Raw genomic sequence first — 23,548 nt, 5'->3', positions numbered from 1 at the left:
GCAGTGTGGGCGGGTTAAGAAACGCCGAGAGGGAGGGGACGCCAGCGTAATATTCCCACCGTTTTTTCTCCTCCGTAGAGCCGAAAAAACAAGGGCATCCATCGGTCTCTTCGTCTTCCTCACACCTCATCGCCTAGTCTAACGTCAGGCATAAATAGACTATATACAGTACCCTGTCATTTCTTCCGCTGCTGTGTAAAGACTGTGTGTGTCCTTTCCTCTACCTGGAGGTTTGTTTTCAGCCTGCGGGGGGATTGCCGAGCCGAGCGGCAGGGGCGTGAGAGGCGGATGCTGCGAGCGTAGAGGCTGGGTACCAACCAGGAGCATCACCGCAACTCACCACGGTAGGCTAATGTCAAATCTTGCTTCACCTAACCTTCATTGCGACATTTCCTTTTCTGGCTCTAGTTTGAGCTCTCAACATGGCTATAAGGCAGTCATGAAGCCCAGGCTTAGCCTATAATGTGTGTCAATACCAGCCTGTAATGTAAATCGGCTGATTATTGTCGCATAGCATGTTTCTATGGTCTTGGATGTATGTGTAGCCGGGACAACCTGTGAACAGATGGAGTCCTGTGTTAGGCTATATATTTCCTCTTTAAAACATCTAGGCTATATGGGGTCCTGTAGTCTATTAAAGACTGCAGCATTGGAAAAACGTAGAGGCTTGTTATGTCAATGAGAGCATGAAAAACCCTCAAGGACTCATTTTTCAGTTGTGGCCACAAGACAGCAGCTGCATTTTTTTTTAAAACCTAACAAACCATAATTAAAACATGGGAAAACACCCACACAGACACACAGAACCTATTATAGTGACACACACATACATATCATACCTACAGTAGGTTACACACTTACAACCAGGTATGTGCTTTATAGGCTATTCTTGGCTCTGCAAGTCTGATTTTGAGGAAGAAGCAGAAACAAGGATGAATTATTGGTGACTCAATATGCAGCATTATAATGAGTTCATCATTCAGGGTCTCTCTTGGGCCTCAAAGGTTATATACATGATACTGGAGTTGGGTTTTATTGCACAAACACAGCATCTGATAGGCCTGATCTGCCTCTCTCTCTCTGTCTTGTTACTGTACCTGTCTCTTCCTGTGCTGATCAGTTGTTGTTGCATGTACTGTATTCCTCACCCCACCCTGTTGCCCCCTCCACCTTTCCTTTCCTTTCCTCCCTCAGATGGACAGAATGCATTTTCTCTCCTTCTTCCTCCTTTGCTTGACTTCGGTTGCCAATAGCAACAAAGGTCAGTTCCTCATCATTTTGACTGTTAATTGTGAAGTGTTGAGATGATGGTTGACGTCGCCATGGGAGCACGCAGACCTGTCAAGGTGCAGGGCAGGACCATGGCTGTTATGCCCTGAAATGCTCCTGATGACTTTATTGTTCTCCCTCATGAGTGTATTAATTAGATATCTGTTTCCTCATCACATAAACAGACACATACATACGTACATGTATACATTTTGTGTTTCGTGACCCAGTGTGCATGTGCCTGTTTTGTCTGTGCTGCGACTCTGAGATGAAGATGATACATCTGTTTCCTCCTCTGTAGAAGATTTATCATCCTGGATAAACATGACTCTGATTCAACATCATTGTTCCAATAATTATCATGCTGGAGAAAGGCGAATGAAACAGACAGCGTGGAGGGAGAATGTCAGAGAAGGAGGTGGTAGAGGAGAGTGATGCAGGGAAGACGAGGAGATTGAAGGAGAGATGGAGTGTCAGAGAAACACAGAGAGAGAGAGAGAGTGGGGAGAAAGAAAGACGAGGGAAAATGTTAGGAGAGACGGAGGAGAAGGAGCTGTGACAGGAGAGGACGTGGCCGAGAAGACGCAGGCTGATAAGGAGGGAGGAGGAGGAAGAAGAGGAGGTGGTGGTACGTGAGATCAGGTGACTTGAGGGAAAAGGAAAAGCGCAAGATACCGGAGCGTGTGTGTGTGTGTGTGTGTGTGTGTGTGTGTGTGTGTTTGAGAGAGAGAGAGGGAGAAAGGGAGGAGGGAGACAGACGAGGAGGGGTGGTTGACTGTCACGGGGCGATAGAGTGACAGAGAGAGGAAGAGTGCCAGGAGAGACAGGGAGAGATGGAATGGGATGCCTCTCAATCTGTAATCCCGGATGTAATCCACAGGCCTGATGCTCAGATTAATGCTATAGCAGAGCAGAGCAGAGGAGGGAAGGGGGGGGAGAGGGAGGAGATCAACTGAGGGCGGGAGATAAATGACCAAAAAAGAGATATGGCAGAGGACTGTGGAAATAGAGGAGGAGGAGGAGGAGGAGGAGGAGATGGTGTCAGGCTAGACCTTGAGAGGAGAGGAGGAATGTCTTTGATTAGGGCTGAACCTCAATACTTTTTTGGTACAGCAAATTTAGTCATATTTGCTTATTCAGTGATCAGATATTTTCTTATGTAAATCATGATTTTTGCCAATTTTAAACTATTTAATTCTGGTACAGCTGCTTTTGTTTGAACACAACAATCAAGAATTGCAGCTTGTTTTGTGTTTTTGTACAAACAAAACTGTGGTGGACGAGGTACTGAGAGCTTTTACTCAAGTGAAAGGGTCTAGGGCTGCAACTAACAATTATTTTCATTGTTGATTAATCTGTCGATTATTTTCTCTCTCCATTAAACACAGCAAGCCGAAGCAAGGCAGCTTTATTTATATAGCACATTTTAGCAACAAGGCAATTCAAAGTGCTTTACATAAAACATTAAAGAGCAATTTAAGGCAATTAAAAACACAAATTGTGAAAATATTGTGAAATATACTTGTTACACTTTTCTAGAGCCCAGTTAATGTCTTTAAATTGCCGGTTTTGTACGACCAACAGCACAAAACCCAGAGATGTTCTTTTTATTATCACATGAGATGAAGAAAAGCAGCAAATCCTCTCAACTGAAAACCAGCAACATGGGAATGTTGGTTATTTTCGCTTGAAATGTGTACTCAATTTTCTGTTGACCGGCTTGATTAATCATCTAATCATTTCAGCTCTATAAGTTGCAATAACTCAATGTAAAAATACCCAATTACAAGTAAAGGTATGGCAAAATTGGCTTAAAGAGCAACTTAGCACCCCATTTTAGCTTGAACTAATTCTTATTAGACAGCAGAATGGCCTCTTAAGTAAGTTACATTATTACTGATGTGTTACTTTGTAAACAACATATTCAATATTGTAGCTAGTTGAGGTAATTTGAACTAGTAGCTATATCTGTCCAAAAAATGTCATGGAATAAAAAGAACAATATTTCCCTCTGAAATGTAGTGGAGTAGAGGTATACAATAACATAAATTGGTACCTAAGTGATGTACCTCCAAATTGTACTTAAATACAGTACTTGAGTAACTGTATTTAGATACTTTCCACCACTGAGGAAAACACATTTCTATTCTAGATATATATAGAAGTTTGTTTAGATTCTGAACCAGCAGCATTTTCCTCTGTTGACTCTCCTCTCACAGACGAGACGGCACAATTGGTTCCAGACTGATTTTCTGCAACATTCACTGTGAAGACAACAAAGCAATTGCTAAACACAAGTCTTGTGCTTTTGTCTGATTTCAAACTCTGTAGCTTTGGCTTCCAAGAGATTGAGGACAACAGAGGGGAGGCACTCAGGCTTTTGTTTTTGCTCTTTGCTGGGGTGTAAAATCGTCATCCTTCTGGCTCATTAACTTGCCCTTTGATCACTCAGCGCAGAACATTCAGCACAAAGATGAATAATTAATTCCCAATTAAAGGTTAAATTCACAGTAATCCTCGGGCATTTGATTTGGACCCGGCTGTTTTTTCCGCGCATTATTGTGCAGCGCCTGTGGCAGGCCTGTTTGGCTGATTGATATGAGCAATATACCTCTCTGTGTGTGATAAGGTGAAATCTTAATGTCTTTTATTATACTGCCAACCAGGAAGGTGTGAAGAGTGGTGCTTGACGTGAACAAGAGAAGGTCTGTATAGAGAAAAGAAGAAAGGGAGAAATCTGTGAGAGTGAATGTGATAAAACTATGTCCTTGTGGTCACACATACATTGTGTATTTTTCCACTCATGCTCACCATGTCCTCACCCATAATGGAGTGTTAAAAATAGAGTAGGTTCTTTCTAATTGCTCCATTTAACCCAAAGCCTCTTCGGTCTCTTCTCTGTGCCGTTCAGCCAATAAGCACAAGCCATGGATCGAGACAGAGTACCAGGGGATTGTCATGGAGAACGACAACACCGTGCTGCTCAATCCCCCTCTCTTTGCCCTGGACAAAGATGCCCCACTACACTACGCTGGTAACACCAACCGCACGAAACAGCATGGCAGAACATAGGATGAAAGAGCTGGCAAAGAAAAATGCCCCAAAATATTGCAACTTTTCCTTCAATTTGCTTGAACATTTACAGATCTGGCTGCTGTGAAAAATAGGTCAATTCAAGTGCTCGCACAGCCAATTTCAAAACCACATCACCAGGCCAAATTGAAAATTATCTCACCAGGCCTTGCTTGGGCTTTAATAGTAAACACAACGCTGATTTTTACAGAGAGAAGTTTCAGACTGCCATTTCCAGACTGCCATTTGCAGCCATATTTCCCAATAGACCAGTCTAAATATTAAAAGCAATGTATTCAGTTACAGAGTCCACTATTTTTAGACCCTCATAGTGTAATTCAACCCTTCATTGCAGGAGCAGCAGTCAGCAGTGCTCTTGCCTTTGCAGCCTGATGAAATAAGGTTATCGTGTTTGCACTCCTGGAAATAACCGTGTTCAGTCAAATTATTAACAGCTCGACTAGAATTACTCCAGTACTCCCTAGAATTTATTGGGCTTTTGTCAAGAAGGAAGAGAAAATTAGCCGTTTGAGCAAGAAACCTTTCCTACCTTCAACTTTTGTCAGCCAGTGAAGATCAGCTGCTATATTAAGGATTTTATTTTCAGTCTCAGCAGCAATCTATTTTATTCTATTCTTATAATGATTGTATAAGATAAAGGGCCGCTAAAAGGAATCCTTCAGATATCTGTCAGCACTTAATATATTGTGAAAAGATCCAGATGATGTGACTTTAAAACTACTGAATATTAGGATAAATTATCACAATTAATTCAATAATGATACATATTTTATCAATGCCTGTTATCTCTCTCATAGTAGCTCACTTTTGATTGGTCCTTACTAATACGTATGGCCACTTAGATTGTGGACATTTGAACTGGACTGTGGGCTGATTGATTGATTGGATTTCTGGTTATATGGCACTTGTTGCTGTAGCTGTTAAAATAATAATAATAATAATAATAATAATAATAATAGTAACCTTTATTTGTATAGAACTTTTCATATCAGAATTACAATCTGCAGAAGAAATTGGGGAGGGGGGACATAACAACATAACACAAATGATTGGGACAATAAAAGATGTGACAGGGCACAGAAAGACTACTAAATAAAGAAATGTGAGTTTTCAGTAGAGATTCAAAGGAATCGCTGAGGTAGCAAGATTACTTTTAAGAGGAAGGTTGTTCCAAAGTTTCGCGGGGCACTGACAGTAAATACATCTCCTTTGTTTTAAGTCTAGACTGCAGAGTTTTTTTATCGCATGATCTAAGGTTGAGTGCTAGAACCAGACCTGAAGTGCTTTAAAAGTAATGAGTAAAACCTAAAAACCTAAATTCTAAAATCAAATGAAAGCCAATACAAAGAGGGTAAATTAGGAGTTAAATAATCTCTTTTATTTGTTCTTTTTAAGAGTTAAAGTTGCAGCATTCTCAATCAAAATGTGAGCAGTCTTTGCCACACAAATGATAAAAAAAATACTTATTTTTTTTAAACAATAGGAAGTTAATAAACATATTATTATACTGAATATTTCAGTGAAAAAATACAATATGCGTACATTTGGATTCATAGTGTCTACAATGTGATACATTTGTTTTATTGCACTATACTGATACAATGAGTTATTTTCCTCCCTCCCTCTCCCAGGTGAAATCTGTGGCTTCCGGGTTCATAATGGCCCCTCGGGTTCAGGCTCAGTCCAGTTTGAAGCGGTGGTTCTGGACCGTTCCACGGGAGAGGGCCTGGTCCGGTCCAAGGAGCCACTGGATTGCGAGAGCCAGCGGGAGCACAGCTTCACCATCCAGGCCTACGACTGCGGAGAGGGACCTGATGGAGTCAACAGCAAGAAATCCCACAAGTAAGTCCACTAGCTCCTCCCAATTTAAACAGAAGATATTGAAATGTTTTTTTTGCCAATAATTACAGTCATGATCTGAGGTTCCTTTGACTGTGCACTGCAAATACTATCCAGCCATTTCTGCTTCCTGTTGTTACAATATTCCATCTCTCTCCCTGCTTGTGTTTTGCTTCTCACTCCTTCTTCCCTCAGGGCCACCGTGCATGTTCGAGTTAACGACGTCAATGAGTTCTCCCCTGTGTTCGTTGAGCATCGCTACGAGGCGTCAGTCCCAGAAGGGCGTCTGTTTGACCGAATCGTGCGTGTGGAGGCTCTGGATGCTGACTGCTCCCCGCAGTACAGCCAGATCTGCTTCTATGACATCATCACTCCTAATGTGCCCTTCGCTATCGACAACGATGGTGAGATATGCTTTATCTTGTAGCAGTAAATCAGCGTGTGTCGGACTCACAGACCTATTAATGTTTGTCTGTCTGTGCTACAGAAATACAATATCCCCACCAGTCAATATATTATTATCCGCATATGCTGTCTGCTACATCTGCTTTGTGTGGCCTTGGTTGCAAAAAGAATCACTTTATTCAATATTCAATATTCAACTCCTAAACACCTCCAGATGCCTTCATACATGAAAAACGCCCAACCAGCCGCTGCTAGGATATTGATGTCTGCATAGCAACAGCGAAACACACTGCAGGTATATTTCCTCGCACAGGTAGAAACCGGGCGGACTATTGTTCTGTTTCTGTATAAACATGGCAGCAGCTGTTCAGTTGAATATAGTATCATTGTTTTAGTTCCTGGCTGCTCGTAGATTCCCTAAATTCTCTGTTGTAATTGTATCCATTGACTGGTTGGAGGCAGATCAATTGTAATGTGACACAGCAGCTGAGGAGGGCCTTGTTTTAGTATGACTCTGCAGAATCGTCCTGGACTTGGAGGGCTTTTGCAGAGGCACAGCTTCTTTGTTTTTGGGATCAGACTGGTACAGAGACCTTTTGTTCCAACCTTGTTCAGATGCTGTGGGCTTTTCATTGTCTAGTTTTTTTCCTCACTTTGTCTTTTCTGTTCCTACCACTATCTCTTTCCTCCCACTGTTTCTCCTCTCGCCATGTCACACCATCTTCTGTCTTACCTGTTGTCTGTCAGCTGGCATGCTGAGCGCTGGCAGCCTATCGCAGTCATTTGCTGTTGTCTTTATCTGTATAAACAGGAAAACCCTTCACTTTTTATTCTGTGCAATTTATCTTCCCCTTTCTCTTCCTATTCCTGGATATAGTGCACTATGCAGGATAGTGGCTCTGTTATTGTCTACATGTCCAGTGATAGAAGCTTTATCAATGAGCGTTCATTTGTGCTGGGCTTTCACGTATGCAAGCTTGTTGTTGATGACTAACCCTGCTATTTTTGTTTCCCTTTTATTCTTGTGTTTCATCATTTCATTTTCTGTTTCTTTGTGTCCCTCTTCATCTCCTAGGTAACATTAAGAACACAGAGCCGTTGGATTCCAAGCGCCAGCGGGTTCACACCTTCTGGGTGACTGCCTTTGACTGTGGAAAGAACCGTGCTCAGGCTGATACCCAGGTTGTCATCACAGTCAAGCCGTCCTGCAAACCCGGCTGGATCGGTAATCAATGTCACAGATCACTCTCCTTCTGTCCCGATTATCACGCTTGGATAACTCTCACGAGGTGTCAGAGATGTGTTTTAGCTGTTTAATCTGTTGCAACTATCACTTTTAGTTGTAATGTGGGTGGGCTGCTGCTTTGATGATTCACCTTTGCATGATTATATCAAGAGCTGAGTTTTAAAGAGGTAGTCCTGAACCTAAGTAATATCAAGGGATGGCAAATAATTAAACTTTCTCTGGATTGGCTGACATGAGATTCCTTCAACAGAATGAGCACAGTTTATTGACAGTGCAGTACAATTTAAATACAACAGGTGTACTAACTGTGGGCTTTTGGAGCCTTAGTGCATATGTTATTTAATCCATCTTTAACTTTTTGAATCCAAATGTTGAGATTCAGGTTGTGATTTTACATTTCCACATGTGATATTTTCAGGATGGACCAAGCGTGTAGAGTACACACCTGGGTCAGGTAGCATCCCCCTGTTCCCCAGCCTGCATTTGGAAACCTGTGAGGAGACTGTGTGGAACATCCAGGCCACCGTAGAGCTCCAGACCGGCCACATCGGGAAGGGCTGCGACCGAGACAGCTACTCTGACAGATCTGTGCGACGGCTGTGTGGTGAGTTCTGGTTTACGCCTCAAAACGTGTCAATATTTAGAGAGCAGGAACCTTTTTTTCTAAATATCCTCTCTCTCTTTTTCCTCATCAGGTGCTGTCAGGGGTGAGGTAGACCTCCTCCCACCTCCATCTCCTGCTGCCAACTGGACCTCAGCTCTGCCCACTCTCCCCTCCTCTGATTCATCTCTGGTTTTCTCCTTTAACGGATCCAACCACGTCGCCATGGTGCCGGATTCGGTTGTCTCGGCATTGTCGGGTGACCACTTCACCCTACAGCTGTGGATGCGAAGGGGCGGCTCCAACATCCAGCCTGCGACTACTCAGACCAGAGGAAGTCGCAAGGATGAAGAGACTATTGTGTGCAGCACTGTCAAGAACGGTGCGTTATATTGTGGAGTCGTGGTTTTAGTAGGATTTGAGAGAAATGTAATGAGAAGTGAGCTAAAGTGGGAAATTTTGGTACGGAAAACCTCAGATATTAAACCCCCTGAAGGTTAAATACCCAGAACCACAGAGAAAAAAAATGTAAAGCTGTTTATAGCTTCAACAGCTACTATCAAGGTGCTCTTGAGAGAGACACTTAACCCCCGGCTGCTCCACTTGAGCAGCCAAGTGGACAGCAGCAGAAGAACAGTAAACACTGTAATTGTGCCAGGCAGAATATTTTGTGTTTCGTGTGAATATTTTCAACTTTATGACTTTGTAGGGGCAGCACTAAAAAGCAGCATGTTGAGCAAACCTTCCCTCGGGTAAAAACAGCAATAAAATTCACAAGTAAGAAAGATAAAACAGAGATTAAAATCTGTATTAAAGTGCTCATATTATGCTCATTTTCAGGTTTATAATTGTAGAGGTTATATCAGTATAGGTTTACATGGTTTAATTTTCAAGAAACACCATATTTTTGTTGTACTGCACATTGCTGCAGCTCCTCTTTTCACCCTGTGTGTTGAGCTCTCTGTTTGAGCTACAGAGTGAGGCATCTCACTTCTGTTCCATCTTTGTTGGGAGTCGCACATGTGCAGTAGCTAGGTAAAGACTACCACCCAGTCAGAAGCAGAGTATGAGGGCGTGCCATGCTAGCAGCTAGGCGAGCATTATAACGTGTGTTACAAAGTGACGCACGCTCATCACGGAAGTAAAGGCTGGACTACAATAGAGCTGTTTGGAGCAGTTTGTGAACAGTGTTTTCTGTTGGAGATGGTAAGTCCCTTTGGGGTGGACTTTGGGCTTTTTCACTTTGTAAACCTATAACATGCACAATAAAGATATATAACACAATAAATGAAAGGCAAAAAGCATAATATGAGCACTTTAAACTCATTGTACATTTCTCTGAAGAAATTCCTGGGGATATTAAGACAGTTTGACAAGACCACACTGACCCACAAATTATTTTCTGCTCTACTGCTCTCCTGCTCTACAGATGATTCCTTCTCCCACTATTCCCTCTCTGTCCACGGCTGCCGCCTCTCTCTCTTCTACTGGCCCGACGTCTCAGCCGCACGTCCCGTCAAGTTCTTGTGGAAACTGGAGCAGGTACTGGGGGAACTGCAACACTTAGCGTTGATGTTCTTCTGTACCTTGTACTAAATGGAGGAAATGCAATCGTTAGTTTGTCTGTATAATGCCAAACATCTGGCCCAGAAACCGCTGTTACACAAAACATTCACCTTTTGGTAATATATATATATATATATATATAAAGAACACAGACTCACACTCCTATGTACTTTCAAATTACATATTTATGTGGAAAATTTTCACACAAACTGTATGCTGAAAAGAACTGCTACAAGCCAAAAGTTTAAGGACACTAGCAAACTAATTTTCTATATCAGTCAGACAGCACATTAGGAGGTAAAGGGGTTTGTTTTGACTGCAGCCACTGGTCCCAGACAGATTGGAGCAGCATGGATTAAAGGATGCTGAGCTGATACAGAGAAGATTTGTCAAATCCCTCTGTCTGAAACCACAATATCTTATTACCCCGGTCTTTCTTTACTGCCCCTCTGTCTGTATAATTCCCTTGTCTTTCTTCTTTTTATTCCTTCTGATGTCACTCTATCTGAAGAGAAAGCTAAAACAAATGTGTACAGGAATTTACGTAGATGAAATATTCATCAGTGGTGGAATGTAAAGTAATTTTACGGCACTACATTTATAAGGGAGCTATGTTTACATGTTACTTTTCAGATTTTATATAAGAAACATGATCAGGTGGCCGGGTTGGTTCAGTGGGTAGAGCAGGCGCACATATATTTAGAGGTTTATTCCTCGACGCAGAGGTCCAGGGTTCGACTCCGACCTGTGACGATTTCCTGCATGTCTTCCCCCTCTCTTTCCGTTTTCTCACCTGTCCTGTCCATTAAAGGCAGAAAAGCCCAAAAAATAATCTAAAAAAAGAAACATGAGTTTAAAAATACAATACAATTTTCAAAGGATAAACCAGTGGCTACAATCCCTTTTGGAAGTGGCCCCTTACAATAAAAACATTATCTAGTTAGGCGCCTTTGTCTTGTGTAGATGAACTGTTCAAGATAAAATGATCCAATAATTCACAAAAAAAGGAAAAATTAATGAAAAGTCCTAAAAAGGAAAAGCATATTTATGTGACAGAGCTTAGTTTTTTTCTTATTTTCCACCCCCATTATCTCACCACCCTTCAGATTTATCTTATGACCCTTTGGAGGGGAGCTGACGCTTTGGTTGGGAAACAACTGGACTAAACTACCTAACTGTATATAAAGTACTTAAAATTAGCTTCTCGGCCAGCTACATCAATAACAACATTAGCAATACTGTAATATATAATGATATATCAGTCCCACTGCCATTTTTCTGTGGAACAAGTACTTTTACTTTTGATACTTTACGTACATTTTAATGCAAATACCTCTGCACTTTTACGTAGAATTCAAAATGCAGGACTTTTACTTGTAACTAAATATTTTTTACATTGTTGTATTGGTACTTTTACTTAAGTAAAAATATCTGAATACATATTTAATACCGCCACTGATATCCACAAACCAGTAAATGTCCTTCACCCTGCAAGACATTTATTTCTTTGTTCAGGCTCATGTTAACTCTGTCCAACAGGTGTGTGACAGTGAGTGGCATCATCTTTCACTCAGCGTCCAGTTCCCCTCGGTGACCCTGTATGTCGATGGTGTGACCTTCGACCCCGCCCTCATTCATGACAACGGAGCCATCCCCAACCCTGCCCCCCACCAGAGGATGTTTATCGGCGCCTGCTGGGGTAACACACTGAAATTTATGCTCAGCGAATCCACAACAGACGTATTTTATTCCAGCTTAATGATGGATTCTGACAGAAATGTATTCAACTAGAGAGCGAGCAATCCTGTTTTTTTTCTTTTTGCATAAATGCTATGGGCAGCATTTGTGCAGTTTGCCTTCCTCTTTTGCATTCCTCCGTCAATTAAATGTCATCCAAATCACACATCACCAAAGATAGCAGGTTGCCATTTCTGGCATGAGCACCGGCAACTCACAAACCCTCGTAAGGCTTCTTCAGACAATCTGCCGAGCCATTTTGTCTTGCGCCATTCAGTCCCTCATTTCACTTATTTATAATTGTTTTGATGCATTTTGTCTTTTAGGGCTAATAATATAACTGACTGATTAATTATTCAGGGCAGCAGTGAAGTACACACACACACACACACACACACACACACACACACACACGCGCACACGCACACACACGCACACACTCACACATTCACAGTGTTACACTCATTCACAGTGGAAGTCGCTCTTCTGCCTGCGTGGCAGCAGCTGCTGCTGGATAATGAGGAGATGGTGCATTTCTATTTCAATTTTCTTGCTTGCATTTTCTTCCTCGTGTTATTTCGTTTTTATTTTTCATCCTTCTTCTTCCAACCTCTGGCCCCTTCAGTCTTCCTCTCACTTTCTTTTCATAACTGACTACATTCAAGTCTCTTCTTCAGAGTGCCTTACTGTTTTCTATTCCCCTTTGTGTCCCTCACCGGTTTCCCCCACAGAGCCTGAAGAGAAGCAGAAGGAAATACTAAACAACACCATCCCAGAGGGTAAAGACTCAGGTGACCAACCTGTTTTCACTTTGTTGTCAACATGAGGGTGCGCAGTCTGTCATTTTGCTGTGTCATTGTTGGTGTATTATTTATATGCATATTAGAATATAAATGTGGTGTTATAATATGTATTCATACTGGACTTTCTCTGGTCTTTAGTGAAGTATGTGGGTGGTTACCACGGCCTGTTGTCGGGGGTGACGGTGCGTCCCGGCAGCGTGGAACCTCACAGTGTGGTGGAGTGTCTGTACGCCTGCAGGGAGGGCCTGGACTTCGGAGACCTGGAGACTCTGGGCTCTGGCATGAAGGTAACGCCTCAGAGAACCGTAGACCGCCATGTTATAATGAGAGAGAGAGGATGCTCAGAGAGTCCCTTACATCTTTCATCCCCATTAGTACAATTTACACTCTTCTCCAGTACACCATGCTTTATTCACCAATCCAGCCATCTTGCCTCCATCCAGGCTGTGATTGTCCAGCCGTATGACTTATTGACCACCATAGATGCTAAGTATAGAAAATAGCATTACTGTCATCTTTCTAGAATATTATTTAGAAAATACTGTATTTGGACTTTGGGGATGAATACATTTACAAGAGAAATATAAATATTTTTCAGTCATTTTTTAGACTACAAAATCTGAATTGATATCCTTTTGTAAAAGCAAGACATTGTTAAAGCAGAATATCAGAGCAATTAAGATTCTGTTATTAAACCTGTCCGTATTTTCTCCCTACCTTGCCATTCACGTCAACACAATCACTTTTTTGCCATCTGTGCTGTTTGAATGTAAGGTCGCTTCTTCTTCTTTTTTCCATTTTATGGCGGGTGGCAACCAGCTTTAAGGTGCATTACCACCACCTAGTCTGAGGCCGCTGATCTGCTAGGAAGCCTTTAAAAACCCACTGAGAGAAAAAAAGGAAACCATGTGAAAATTCTGATTATCACCTCATTATGACTATGGTTTCTACAGCTACAAGGAAAACGTGTTTTAGTCATTGTTTGATTTATTAAGACCAAGAAAAGCGTAAGATGTGCTAAGTTAAGCGTCCCCTGATGACAGAGCGTAGGCCTATGTGCTGGGGGAGGGGCAAATTTAACCCCTACAGATAACTAATTTCAAAGTCAGCCTTTGGTTGAGTATTTTATGCATATGAGGTGTTTATAATCTTTTAAATTTGTATACTAAGTAAATAAAAGATTTGCCATAAGAGAATATATAATCTAATGTTGCCTCCAATTTGTATTCAGTATCCTCTTTCTGTGCACATGTATTTGTTTTCCTACTTGCTGTTTATGAGTTAAAGATGAAAGAATATAGGATCACAAACGTTCAAGTCTGAACAGGAAGAATTATTACAGCAAGCAAAACTTTTTAATCTTCCAATGGGCACCAGACTTGAAAAATTGTTTCTAACCTCCCCTGTGGTGGTTTGTTGTGTTTGAGATGGTCTATATCCTTGACGTTCCACTTCCGGGATTGCTCCATTGCCGCCAGAAAATCTGCCGGATTTCACTCATTTAGGCCGGATATCTGTCGCCTTGGCTACCTTTGTGTTGTCTTAGCACCGCCCAAGACGATTGTGATTGGTTTAAGGAAATTTCAATAAACCAGAGCACGTTTTCCTCCCATCCCCGAATGCTATGTGGAGTAGCCAGACCCTCCTCCAGCGCGCGTTGGAGGAGGGTCTGGCAAAGCGAGACTATGTTTGAGATAATGTAGACATTTTGTTCAATGTGTGTAAAATGGGTCAAAAAGTAATATGGCTGCTAATATTATTATTTATTTCCTCTGATATCTCTTAAAATATACCTGTATTGAATTAGATTCAAGAAGATTAACCTTCCCAAAGCTCCCCTTTGTAAAATGTCCAATTTCCTCGGTTATGTGATGTTTTCTTATGTTAACTATTAGGAACTTCGATTTTCAAGTGTCTCTTTTGGTTATGCAGGTTCATGTGAACCCCAGCCAGTCAGTGTTGGTGCTGGAGGGAGACGACATCGAGAGCTTTAACCGTGCAGTGCAGCAGGTCACCTACAGAAACTCTCTGCGCTTCGCCACCCCTGGAGTCCGACCCCTCAAACTTACAACCTCGCTCAGGTACAAAAACACACATACACACACTCACGCACCCACGCACGCACGCACCCGCCCACCCACCCTTGCACGCATGCACGCACACATGCACGCACACAGCTCTTTTTTTATTATTGTATATGGACGAGGCGATGGATGAGGCAGAAATACTTATTTCATCACTGTAACAGCAGTAGACTGAAAGCAAAAGCATGCCCCAATATTTAACAGTAGAAGAAGAGGCAAGCTGAAATAAAGAGACACCACAAATGTGAATGATCACACTGAAAATCTCAAAACATCACGAATGATAAGGATATGATGTGAAATGAAATTATTTCTTCTGTGGCAGTCAATTGAAGTGTGACTCTCTGGACTCTGCTTTACTCCTTTAACATTGAACTCATCAAACATGAACCTTGTCTCAGCTGTGATAAGGACTGGTGTGGCAGGAAAGAGATGATTATAGAGGGATTACGTCAAAGCAAGAGATAACAAGGAATATCTTATCTCTTTGTTCATTCAGCCACCAAGTAACTTTTTGCTTTGACAGAGTATACTGGAGATAGATTAATACTGCCTGGTTTTAACTTTGTTGGTTTGTTGAGGAATTCACTTAAAAAAACCTGTTTCCCTTTTAAGTGAATTCCTGTCATCATCAAGTTACTCACTTATTTTATCGTTTTGTTTTCTGTATTCTTGAACACTTATTGAGAAATAATTTGCATATTTCTAACTTGAAAGTGGTTAAAATTTTAAGATTTACATTAAAGTATTGCACAATCAAAAGAAATCCTATCCCTAATGTTGCCACACAGACTGACAGCACAAGACTGAATCCCTGGTTCAGTGCGCATCACACTGAATCACCTGGCCGTGAAAATAAAAAGCACACACACTCTGTTTTCGGGTCAGTGCTCAACCGTGCTTAACAACTGAAAACTGGCTCTCTGGTTTAGCAGTCACTTTTAGATGATAAAATAGTAATTCACCTCGGGAAGTACAGTCCAATGCACATACTATGTGGTATATTGTGTATTTATATTAAAAAACGAACAGCCTGCTGACAAATCAGATCTCATCAAACTCTCAGGCTGTGCAGATATTCTTATTACTGTCTTTTTGGACTGTTGTTTTTGTCGCATGATTCCAAGGTTACCAGGCCACAAATCAGTGCTGGAGGTTTTGTTTTTAAGATTCCAACGATTCAAGGTCACTGGCAGAATTTTTTTTTCCACTTGGTTTCTGCTCAAGTGTACCAGAGTTTTTTTCCCCTTCAGCTTGTTTTATTGCGTGTGTGAAGATTAGACTGATTTGAGGCCAGGAGTTACCCAGATGGCTGAACAGCAGGCCCTTCTGGAGAGGCCGATAGAAGCAGCTGCTCACTCGGATAGTGGAAATGTAACACACACACACACACACACACACACACACACTGCTTAATCCCCTTTCAAATGTGATGCTGAATTATAGTGCAGATGAATAAATATATGTAAGCAGCCTGTCATCAATCTGATTTGCTCTCCCTTTCTGGCAAGAAAATGAAATTTGTAACAGCAGAACTACTGTGGTTTGACATATTTTCTGACCAAAGTTACTACAGTCATGGTGGAATTAGGTAACTGGATTGAGAAAACATTGCACTGGATTTAGACCTTTTTCTCCAGAGTCGCCAACTTGCCTAACAAATGTTGCTAATTTGAAAGCAACACAAAGAGTCTCTAGCCGTGCTAGCGGTGCTTTAAGTTTAATGCTAAAATAAGCATGCTAACATGCTCAAAGTGATGACGATAGCCTACTGATGTTTCGCAGGTATAATGTTTACCTGCCTACCTACCTTAACCATCTTAGTTGAACTTGTGAGCATGCTAACATTTACTAATAAGCACTAAACACAAAGTACAGCTGAGGCTAATGGGAATGTCATTAGTTGTGTAGGGTGTTTAGTCAATTACAAAAAATTACAATTTTAACCTGATGATGGCGCTATATGGAAAGTTAAAGGGTAACTGTGCCAATTTTACACATCAAAGTATGTTTACAGGTCTTTTGGGAGTACTAAAAAAAAAAATCTAGGGATGTTGAGTTAGAAAAAAAGTGATCTTACCAGACCTTTATGTAACCCGCTTCTTATTTCTGCTTGAGGCTAGCGGCTCAAGGCTACATTAGCAGCTACTTGCGTAACACAATTGAATTTTAGACTGTAGGGTGGTTGAGTTGCATTGTAGGTAATGTAGTTCCAAGGTTTTGACAAGGAAGAAGAATGCACAGAATAAAAACTACAATATCTCCGGTTCTGCTGCATTGATTTCGATACTTTTTTGTCAATAGTGAGTCTGACAATGTTATAGGAGTGCAATGCTAAATTGCTGCAGTAATCTTTTAAGGGATCACCAAAGCTGTTATAATACACCCTTCGGGGGGCTTTCATGCACTGCACTGCACTGCACTGCACTGAAAAACAAATATGTCAACTTCAAGGTGCCGTCAGAGAAAAATTCAGGGTCTCACCAAAATCAGTAGGATTTATCATCTGGGCACCATGAATGTTTGTACAATATTTCATGGCAACCCATCCTATAGTTGCAGAGATATTTCAGTTTGGACCAAATTGGTGCATGGACCAACTAACCGACATTAGTAAACATTTCCATCCCTAGAGCCATGTCACCAGCGTGGCAAAAAAAACTCTTTTTGTCTCCTTTCATTCTCTGACAACATACACTTCCTTTCTCCCTGATGCCAGATGTTTCAACGAGGAGAGCTGCCTGTCCCTCAAGCAGCTGGAAGGATACCTGGTGGTTCTCCAGCCTGACGCCCCTCAGATCTCTCTGTCTGGGGTCGGCCCTCATCTGGCTCGTCCTGCCCCTGAGTTTGAGGGTCCCCGTGGTGTCCCCCTTTTCCCCGAGCTCCGGATCGTCTGTTCCTTGTCTCATGCAGTCAACACGGCTGCACAGGGGATGGAGGGTGGAGGTGAGGTTTAGCACACAGCCCGGATTTACCACTTGTCTAAGTATCTGTATATGGAAATGAGTTGAAGAGAATATCTCTGGTCTGCATGCTTTGTTTCTTAAATTGGGGTATTGATCCTCTTTTAGCTCTGATGTCTGACGCTGTGGCTCACACTTTGGATGGCTGTGAGGTCCAACCACTGGGGGAGGAGCTAAACCCAGAGAGGGAGGAGCTTCTGGTGGACATGGATGTGGTGCGAGAGAGGGGGCTGGAAATCATCAATACTACTGCCTATATTGCCATCACAGGTGCGGTGCATAAACACATTCAGCACATTTTATGACTGTAAACTGTCTTTTGTCTTCAACTAGAACAAAAAGCATCATTGACATTGAAAATATCTCTTTCTGGCCAAGATTACAAATAAACAACATATAATTCATACCACAAAATATGTCAGGAAATAAGAATTAAATAGTCTTTGTTTTTTTGTGTCTTTCATATGTAAATTAGCTAAAGTATTTCTCTATAACATTAAATATTCATCACTAAATGAGCAACAATAAAAGTTTAACTGTGTTTTTTATAAGAACAGACAGAAGCAAACAGCCCAATAACTATCATCACATTTTGATTAAAATAGCTAAATCCTGCACAAAATACATGACATCACCTTTTTTTCCAACGAGTCCTACCCAGCTAAAAAACAGTGAGAAAGAAAACACAAACTACAAAAAATCTTTCATTTGAAATAAACAGAACTGTCTAAACTCTCGCATAACGTTAACATAATGTTAAAATGTTCATATAAGACTCCAGATCTCATAGTAAGACTGATTTAGAAAATAGGTTTTCAGGACTTTTAAAACTTCTACACTCAGTTCTTTGAAATTCAATACAATAGATTCCCAGTGACCTAAATAATAAAGGTAATCCATCTGATACAGTTACCCCCAGCTGTCAATAAGAAACTGCAGACTGGTTTTCTCTCCTCCTCCTTCTCTCTGCAGTTATCGTCTCAGTATTGACTCCCTGTCCTCTTTTTTTTGTTCTGCGCTCCCTCCAGGTGCCGAATCCATCTCTGTGTACGAGGACGTCCTTCGCTCGGTCCGCTACCGACTGGCCAAAGGCTCAGCCCGCTTCGAGAGGCGGTTCCGCCTGTCCTGCTCTGAGATGAATGGCAGATACACCAGCAATGAGTTGACTCTGGAGGTGAGAAGAAACATCACTCACAAACAGTAACATCTCTGGCACCGACATGAAGATAAATGTCCTTTAGATATGAGCATTAAAGTTCAGTTTACACCTTTGGGAAAAGTATTTGTATGAAAGCTAGAAAATGGTCCTTAGATTATTTAGTTACATCTTTTTTTTCTCTGTTTCTCTCCTTTTTCCTTCAGGTGAACTTCCTCCACTCACTAGACAGTCTGTACCACCCATCCCACCTGCTGGCCTCCCAGCAGCAGTTTCTCCATCCGTCCCACCACGCTGGAGAGCTGAGTGGACACACTCTGCCCAATCCTCACCGCAACTCAGGTGACATTTCCCATTCATCGGCTTTGCCAGTCCTGAACCTTTCTAGAACAGATGTCACAAAGTGCATTACAATAAAAGACAAAAAGAAACATATAAAATGCAGAATATAAAAGTGATGGAGAGCCCTGGTAGCCTAATGGTTGGGGCACATACCACAAGGCTGCAGCGTCCAAAGTTTGATTACCAGCTGTGGGTCCCCGTTTTTGTTTATCACATGTGCACGTGTGCGCACACGCCGCGGGTGGCATAAAACACAGTCCTACCAATGGTGTCACACTATTCCTCTGATCAATAGGTGGCAGTAACATGCCAACAAATGCTGCAATGCGCCAGCAAAGACAGGGAAGAAAAAGAAGACTGCAACAAAAAAGGCTTTGCGTTTAGTTCATACGTTTGTTATACCTCAAGGATACACACAATGAGTTTTGATAAGTAACACTGAATTCAAACACTTGTAAAACTCCACAAGGCCACTTTCATTTCAAAGACAAGAGAATTGTAAGGTTTAGGATCCACAGCCTCAAAGGCACAATCGTCTTTAGTTTTAAGCCTGGAGCGAGGAACAACCCACAAACCCTAATCAAAAGACCCAAGAGACCTACTGGGGATAAAGGGGTGCAGCAGAACTCTAATGCAGGCAGGTGCCTGACCATGCAGAGCTCTAAAATTAATCACAAGACTGGAGCCAGTGTAAGTGAGCACGCTGGGGCACTGTGTTATGGTCTGATGCACCTCTGCTGTTTTATTTATGCCGTAACTACAGCGACACAACAGTCAGGTTTAATCATGTTGCCCACACAGTCTAACACCCCAGCAAATGTATGATTTTAAATTTGCCTTTAAGGAGATGGTTAGTTTGGATAACTGCTATTTTTCACACTTTCATACCCAGAGTTGGTATGTGGCTTCTTATGAACTACTAAACTTTCCATAATTAAGTCAAGAATTACACCTTACCCATTTGTTCATGCTGAATCATAAATATATTTTTTTCTTTTCTAAACTCAAACAGGACTAAATAGTGCATTTGTTGGAGTGTAGGAAGTGTTTATGATAATAAGCCAGTGTTATTTTATCACACATAACCTTCACTTTTTTCCCCTAGTGGTGCCAGGAGCAGCCACCGTCATCATAATGGTGTGTGTGGGTTTCCTGGTTGTCATGGTGATCCTCGGTGTTTTCCGAATTCGCTCCATCCATCGCCGTGGTGAGGATTCCAGGGGCGGGGCTAAGGAGGGTAGCAGCCAATGGGACGACTCTGCCCTCACCATAATCGTCAACCCCATGGAGGTAAAAACCAGATAAGTTATTGATGTGATCGTAATAAATGACCACACCTGTCGAGCTCCTGTGCTCATGCACACATTGCTCTTTCCCACAGTCCTATGAGTCTCGTATGGGCATCTCTGCTGACACAGAGGGGGAGGGGGAGGAGGACGAGGAGGTAGCAGAGTCACCTGAAGACGCCAGCGACGACCAGCGAATCATCATCAAAAAGGAGGGGAGGGACGGCAACGCCCGCCGCTACTGAGCCACATGTGTCTCTGCACCAGTTCTCATGGAAACCACAAACAGGCTCACCAGTCACACACTACAACACTTTTAATATCAACGACTGCTGACACTACTAGTATAAGGAATGTATGCTTACAAACACTACGCACAACACAGTCACTGTAATACTTTTGACACTCAACGCCATATGTGACCTACAGCCAACAACAGGCAGTTGTTCACCACCTAAATGTTCAATGGCACAATGTATACATTTAATGTAATTTAACCGCCTGAGCAAACCCCACGAAAATCTTATGTGGTGCACCAGTTCTAAATCACAAGATGGTAATCTGTCTGTATAGTGAAATACCGGTTGAATGAGACTGCTTTTGTTTAAAAAAAAAAGAAGAAAAAAAGATTGTATTCTATCTTTTGTTATTGAACACAGAATGAAAATGAATGAAGTCTTTACAAAATGAAAATGGGAACAAACTGCAACATGCAGGCCTTGAATAGATCTGTAGGCAAAGACACGAGCCTTGATCCCGACATTTCTCTGCACTCCCTTATTTGACGTGACTCGAGAAGTCTGTGCACAAGCTCTTTTCTCCCTCTTTGCATCCTCTCTCGACACATTCCTCGACCACCGTTAACCGCAGAGTAAAGACAGTGAGGTCAGACATTACGGTCACTCAACAACTTATTCATAAAAACTAAAAAACACTACGCTTGCAGGTATTTTTCTGTTGGTATTGTGACTACTTTAGTGCTTCAGCTCTCAACTATATTTCATGTGGGGCTGAAGATAAGATGAGAAGATTTGAGGACTATCAACCATACCCCGCACCCGTTACACAAGTTGGTACTTATGCAATACCCAGACGCAGAGTAAAAGCTTCTAGGTGTTGAGTCAGGAGTCTTTGCAAAGTTCAGCTTGTGCCGCTAAATGACAAAACATCACCATCTACAGTAAACCTGGTGTACCCTGACCTTTGACCCCCTCTCACAGTGACCGCTGGAATGTCTCTAGATGACTCTCACTGCAGTCTGTACACTGCTCTTACATTAACTGCAAGACGTCACATACAATCACACACACACACACACACACACACACACACACACACACACACACACACACACACACACACACACACAGTAGACTCCATAATGCTACCCCTGCTGTTTCCAGAATGTCAGCTCAGCTTGGGCAGTTTTGATTGTAATGAAATTCCTGTACATACAGTACAATGATGAATATTATGATATTATTGTTATTACTATTATTATTGCAGCCACTCTTCTCTTTTTCTGCGTATTTCGAGAGGGAGCAGATTATGATTTACTTTTTCCCATTTGAGTTATCACTTTTACAGCATCAGAAAACTGTATAATAATATTAATAATAATAATAATAGTAGTAGTAGTGATACGGATGATAATCCCCGGCTTGATGAGTGTCTCTTAATTTGTGTGTAATGTTGTAATTTAAGAACTTGTCAATATCTGAATCACAGAAAAAGGAGGGCACATTGTTGTGATAATTAGATACGTCTCACTCATTTCATTTTTCACACTTCCAGGTCATTTTTTCACATTTCGAAACTGAACCACATAATTATTTTCTATTGCACTCCATCCGATATATTTGGTTCAATGAATGTACAACTGTGTGCTTCTCCTCACCTCCCTCTGCCTCCCTGTCTTTTCCCCGCACCTCTCCCTCCCTCTCCCTCTGTGTCTCTTGCTGTCTGTCTGTGTAGCCTATCAATGTGCAGTGCTAAACCTGTCAGTAAATAAAGCCTGTCGTTTTTGAGTGTGATGTTAAGAAGGAATAAACATTGCATTGATTAATAACTTATATTATTACTATGTTACTATTGGAACATTACTTGTAATTATTGATACAATGATGACATGGATTATGCTGACTAATTGTTATTGAGAACTGTCAGAAAACATTACAAAATTCATAATAAAAACACTATATGACGTCTCCAAGAGAGAGCTTTCTTGATAGAGTAGGTACTAAAATAACGCCATAATATTGTACAACACTAGTTTAAAAGTGAGGTCATATATGAAAAATGATCTGGAAGAAACATGTTTTTTTTTAAATGTACAATATGTTATTATTAATATAATCTTTTCTGATGATTAGACTTTTATCCAATTTCATACAAATGTCACATGACACTACAACCACACAACATACATATACTTACAGTATATGGAGTACCACACTACCATACATAGAGTGTTGGAATGCAATTAAAAACATTTATAAGTACTGCACATAAATAACATTTTGAGGTACTTTTTAATACTACTTTATACATCTACTTACATTACAGTAAGACATATTTTACATTTTACCCCCTCATTTTAATATGCAAAACACAGCATTCTTATAAAATATAAAGCACTGTTTAGGATTCAACTAACCACAACAGTAGGCTATATAAAATAGTTAAAACATGAGCATGTTTTACACCTCCACCAGCTAAATAATAACAAGCCTATATTAGAATATATAATCAGTGGTGGAAGTAGTATTCAGATCCTTAAGTAAAAGTAACAGTAGATACTACATTATAAAAATACTCCTTGACCAGTAAAAACTGCATTCACAAAATGTACTTCATTAAATTAAAGCACAGAAGTAGTAGCAGTAGTATATACTTAAAGTATCAAAAGTAAAAGCACTCATTGTGCAGAATGGTCTATAGGAGGCACTACTATAATTGATTATTGATGCACATAGTAAGTAGCATTATAATCAATTAATCAAATTTTATTTAAAGTGTAAAATCACAATTGAACATGGTCTCAGTGCACTTTACAATTGAAGGAACACAGAAATAACAGACAGCAACAAAACAACTGAACAGCAGTTAATCAGTAATAATAAACAATACAAAACCAGCAACATAAGAGAATAAGTGAA

At 41.1% G+C, this 23,548-nt stretch overlaps 1 protein-coding gene across 3 annotated transcripts; it reads left to right on the top strand.

Moving 5' to 3' along the window:
* On the top strand, window positions 1–21,711 carry clstn3 (calsyntenin 3). Of its 3 annotated transcripts, XM_031299665.2 has the most exons (19): window positions 1–344; window positions 1,195–1,261; window positions 4,181–4,303; window positions 5,994–6,204; window positions 6,397–6,605; window positions 7,682–7,831; window positions 8,271–8,456; window positions 8,548–8,835; window positions 9,883–9,995; window positions 11,559–11,718; window positions 12,488–12,547; window positions 12,698–12,846; window positions 14,492–14,640; window positions 17,363–17,589; window positions 17,715–17,876; window positions 18,635–18,780; window positions 18,969–19,104; window positions 20,210–20,394; window positions 20,486–21,711. In XM_031299665.2, the coding sequence occupies exons 2-19, from the start codon at window positions 1,195–1,197 to the stop codon at window positions 20,633–20,635; spliced, it is 2,871 nt and encodes a 956-aa protein (XP_031155525.2). In that variant the 5' UTR covers window positions 1–344; the 3' UTR covers window positions 20,636–21,711. The 3 variants fall into 3 exon arrangements, with proteins under 3 accessions (XP_031155525.2, XP_035861720.1, XP_035861721.1); XM_036005827.1 differs by lacking the exon at window positions 1,195–1,261; XM_036005828.1 differs by lacking the exons at window positions 1–344; window positions 1,195–1,261 and adding an exon at window positions 1,720–1,897.
* The last annotated feature ends 1,837 nt before the right edge of the window (window positions 21,712–23,548 follow it).

Source organism: Sander lucioperca, chromosome 10 (assembly GCF_008315115.2).
Source record: "Sander lucioperca isolate FBNREF2018 chromosome 10, SLUC_FBN_1.2, whole genome shotgun sequence".
Lineage (NCBI taxonomy): Eukaryota > Metazoa > Chordata > Actinopteri > Perciformes > Percidae > Sander > Sander lucioperca.
The sequence above is the reverse complement of the archived record's forward strand: the minus strand, read 5'-3'. Positions and strand labels throughout refer to the sequence as shown.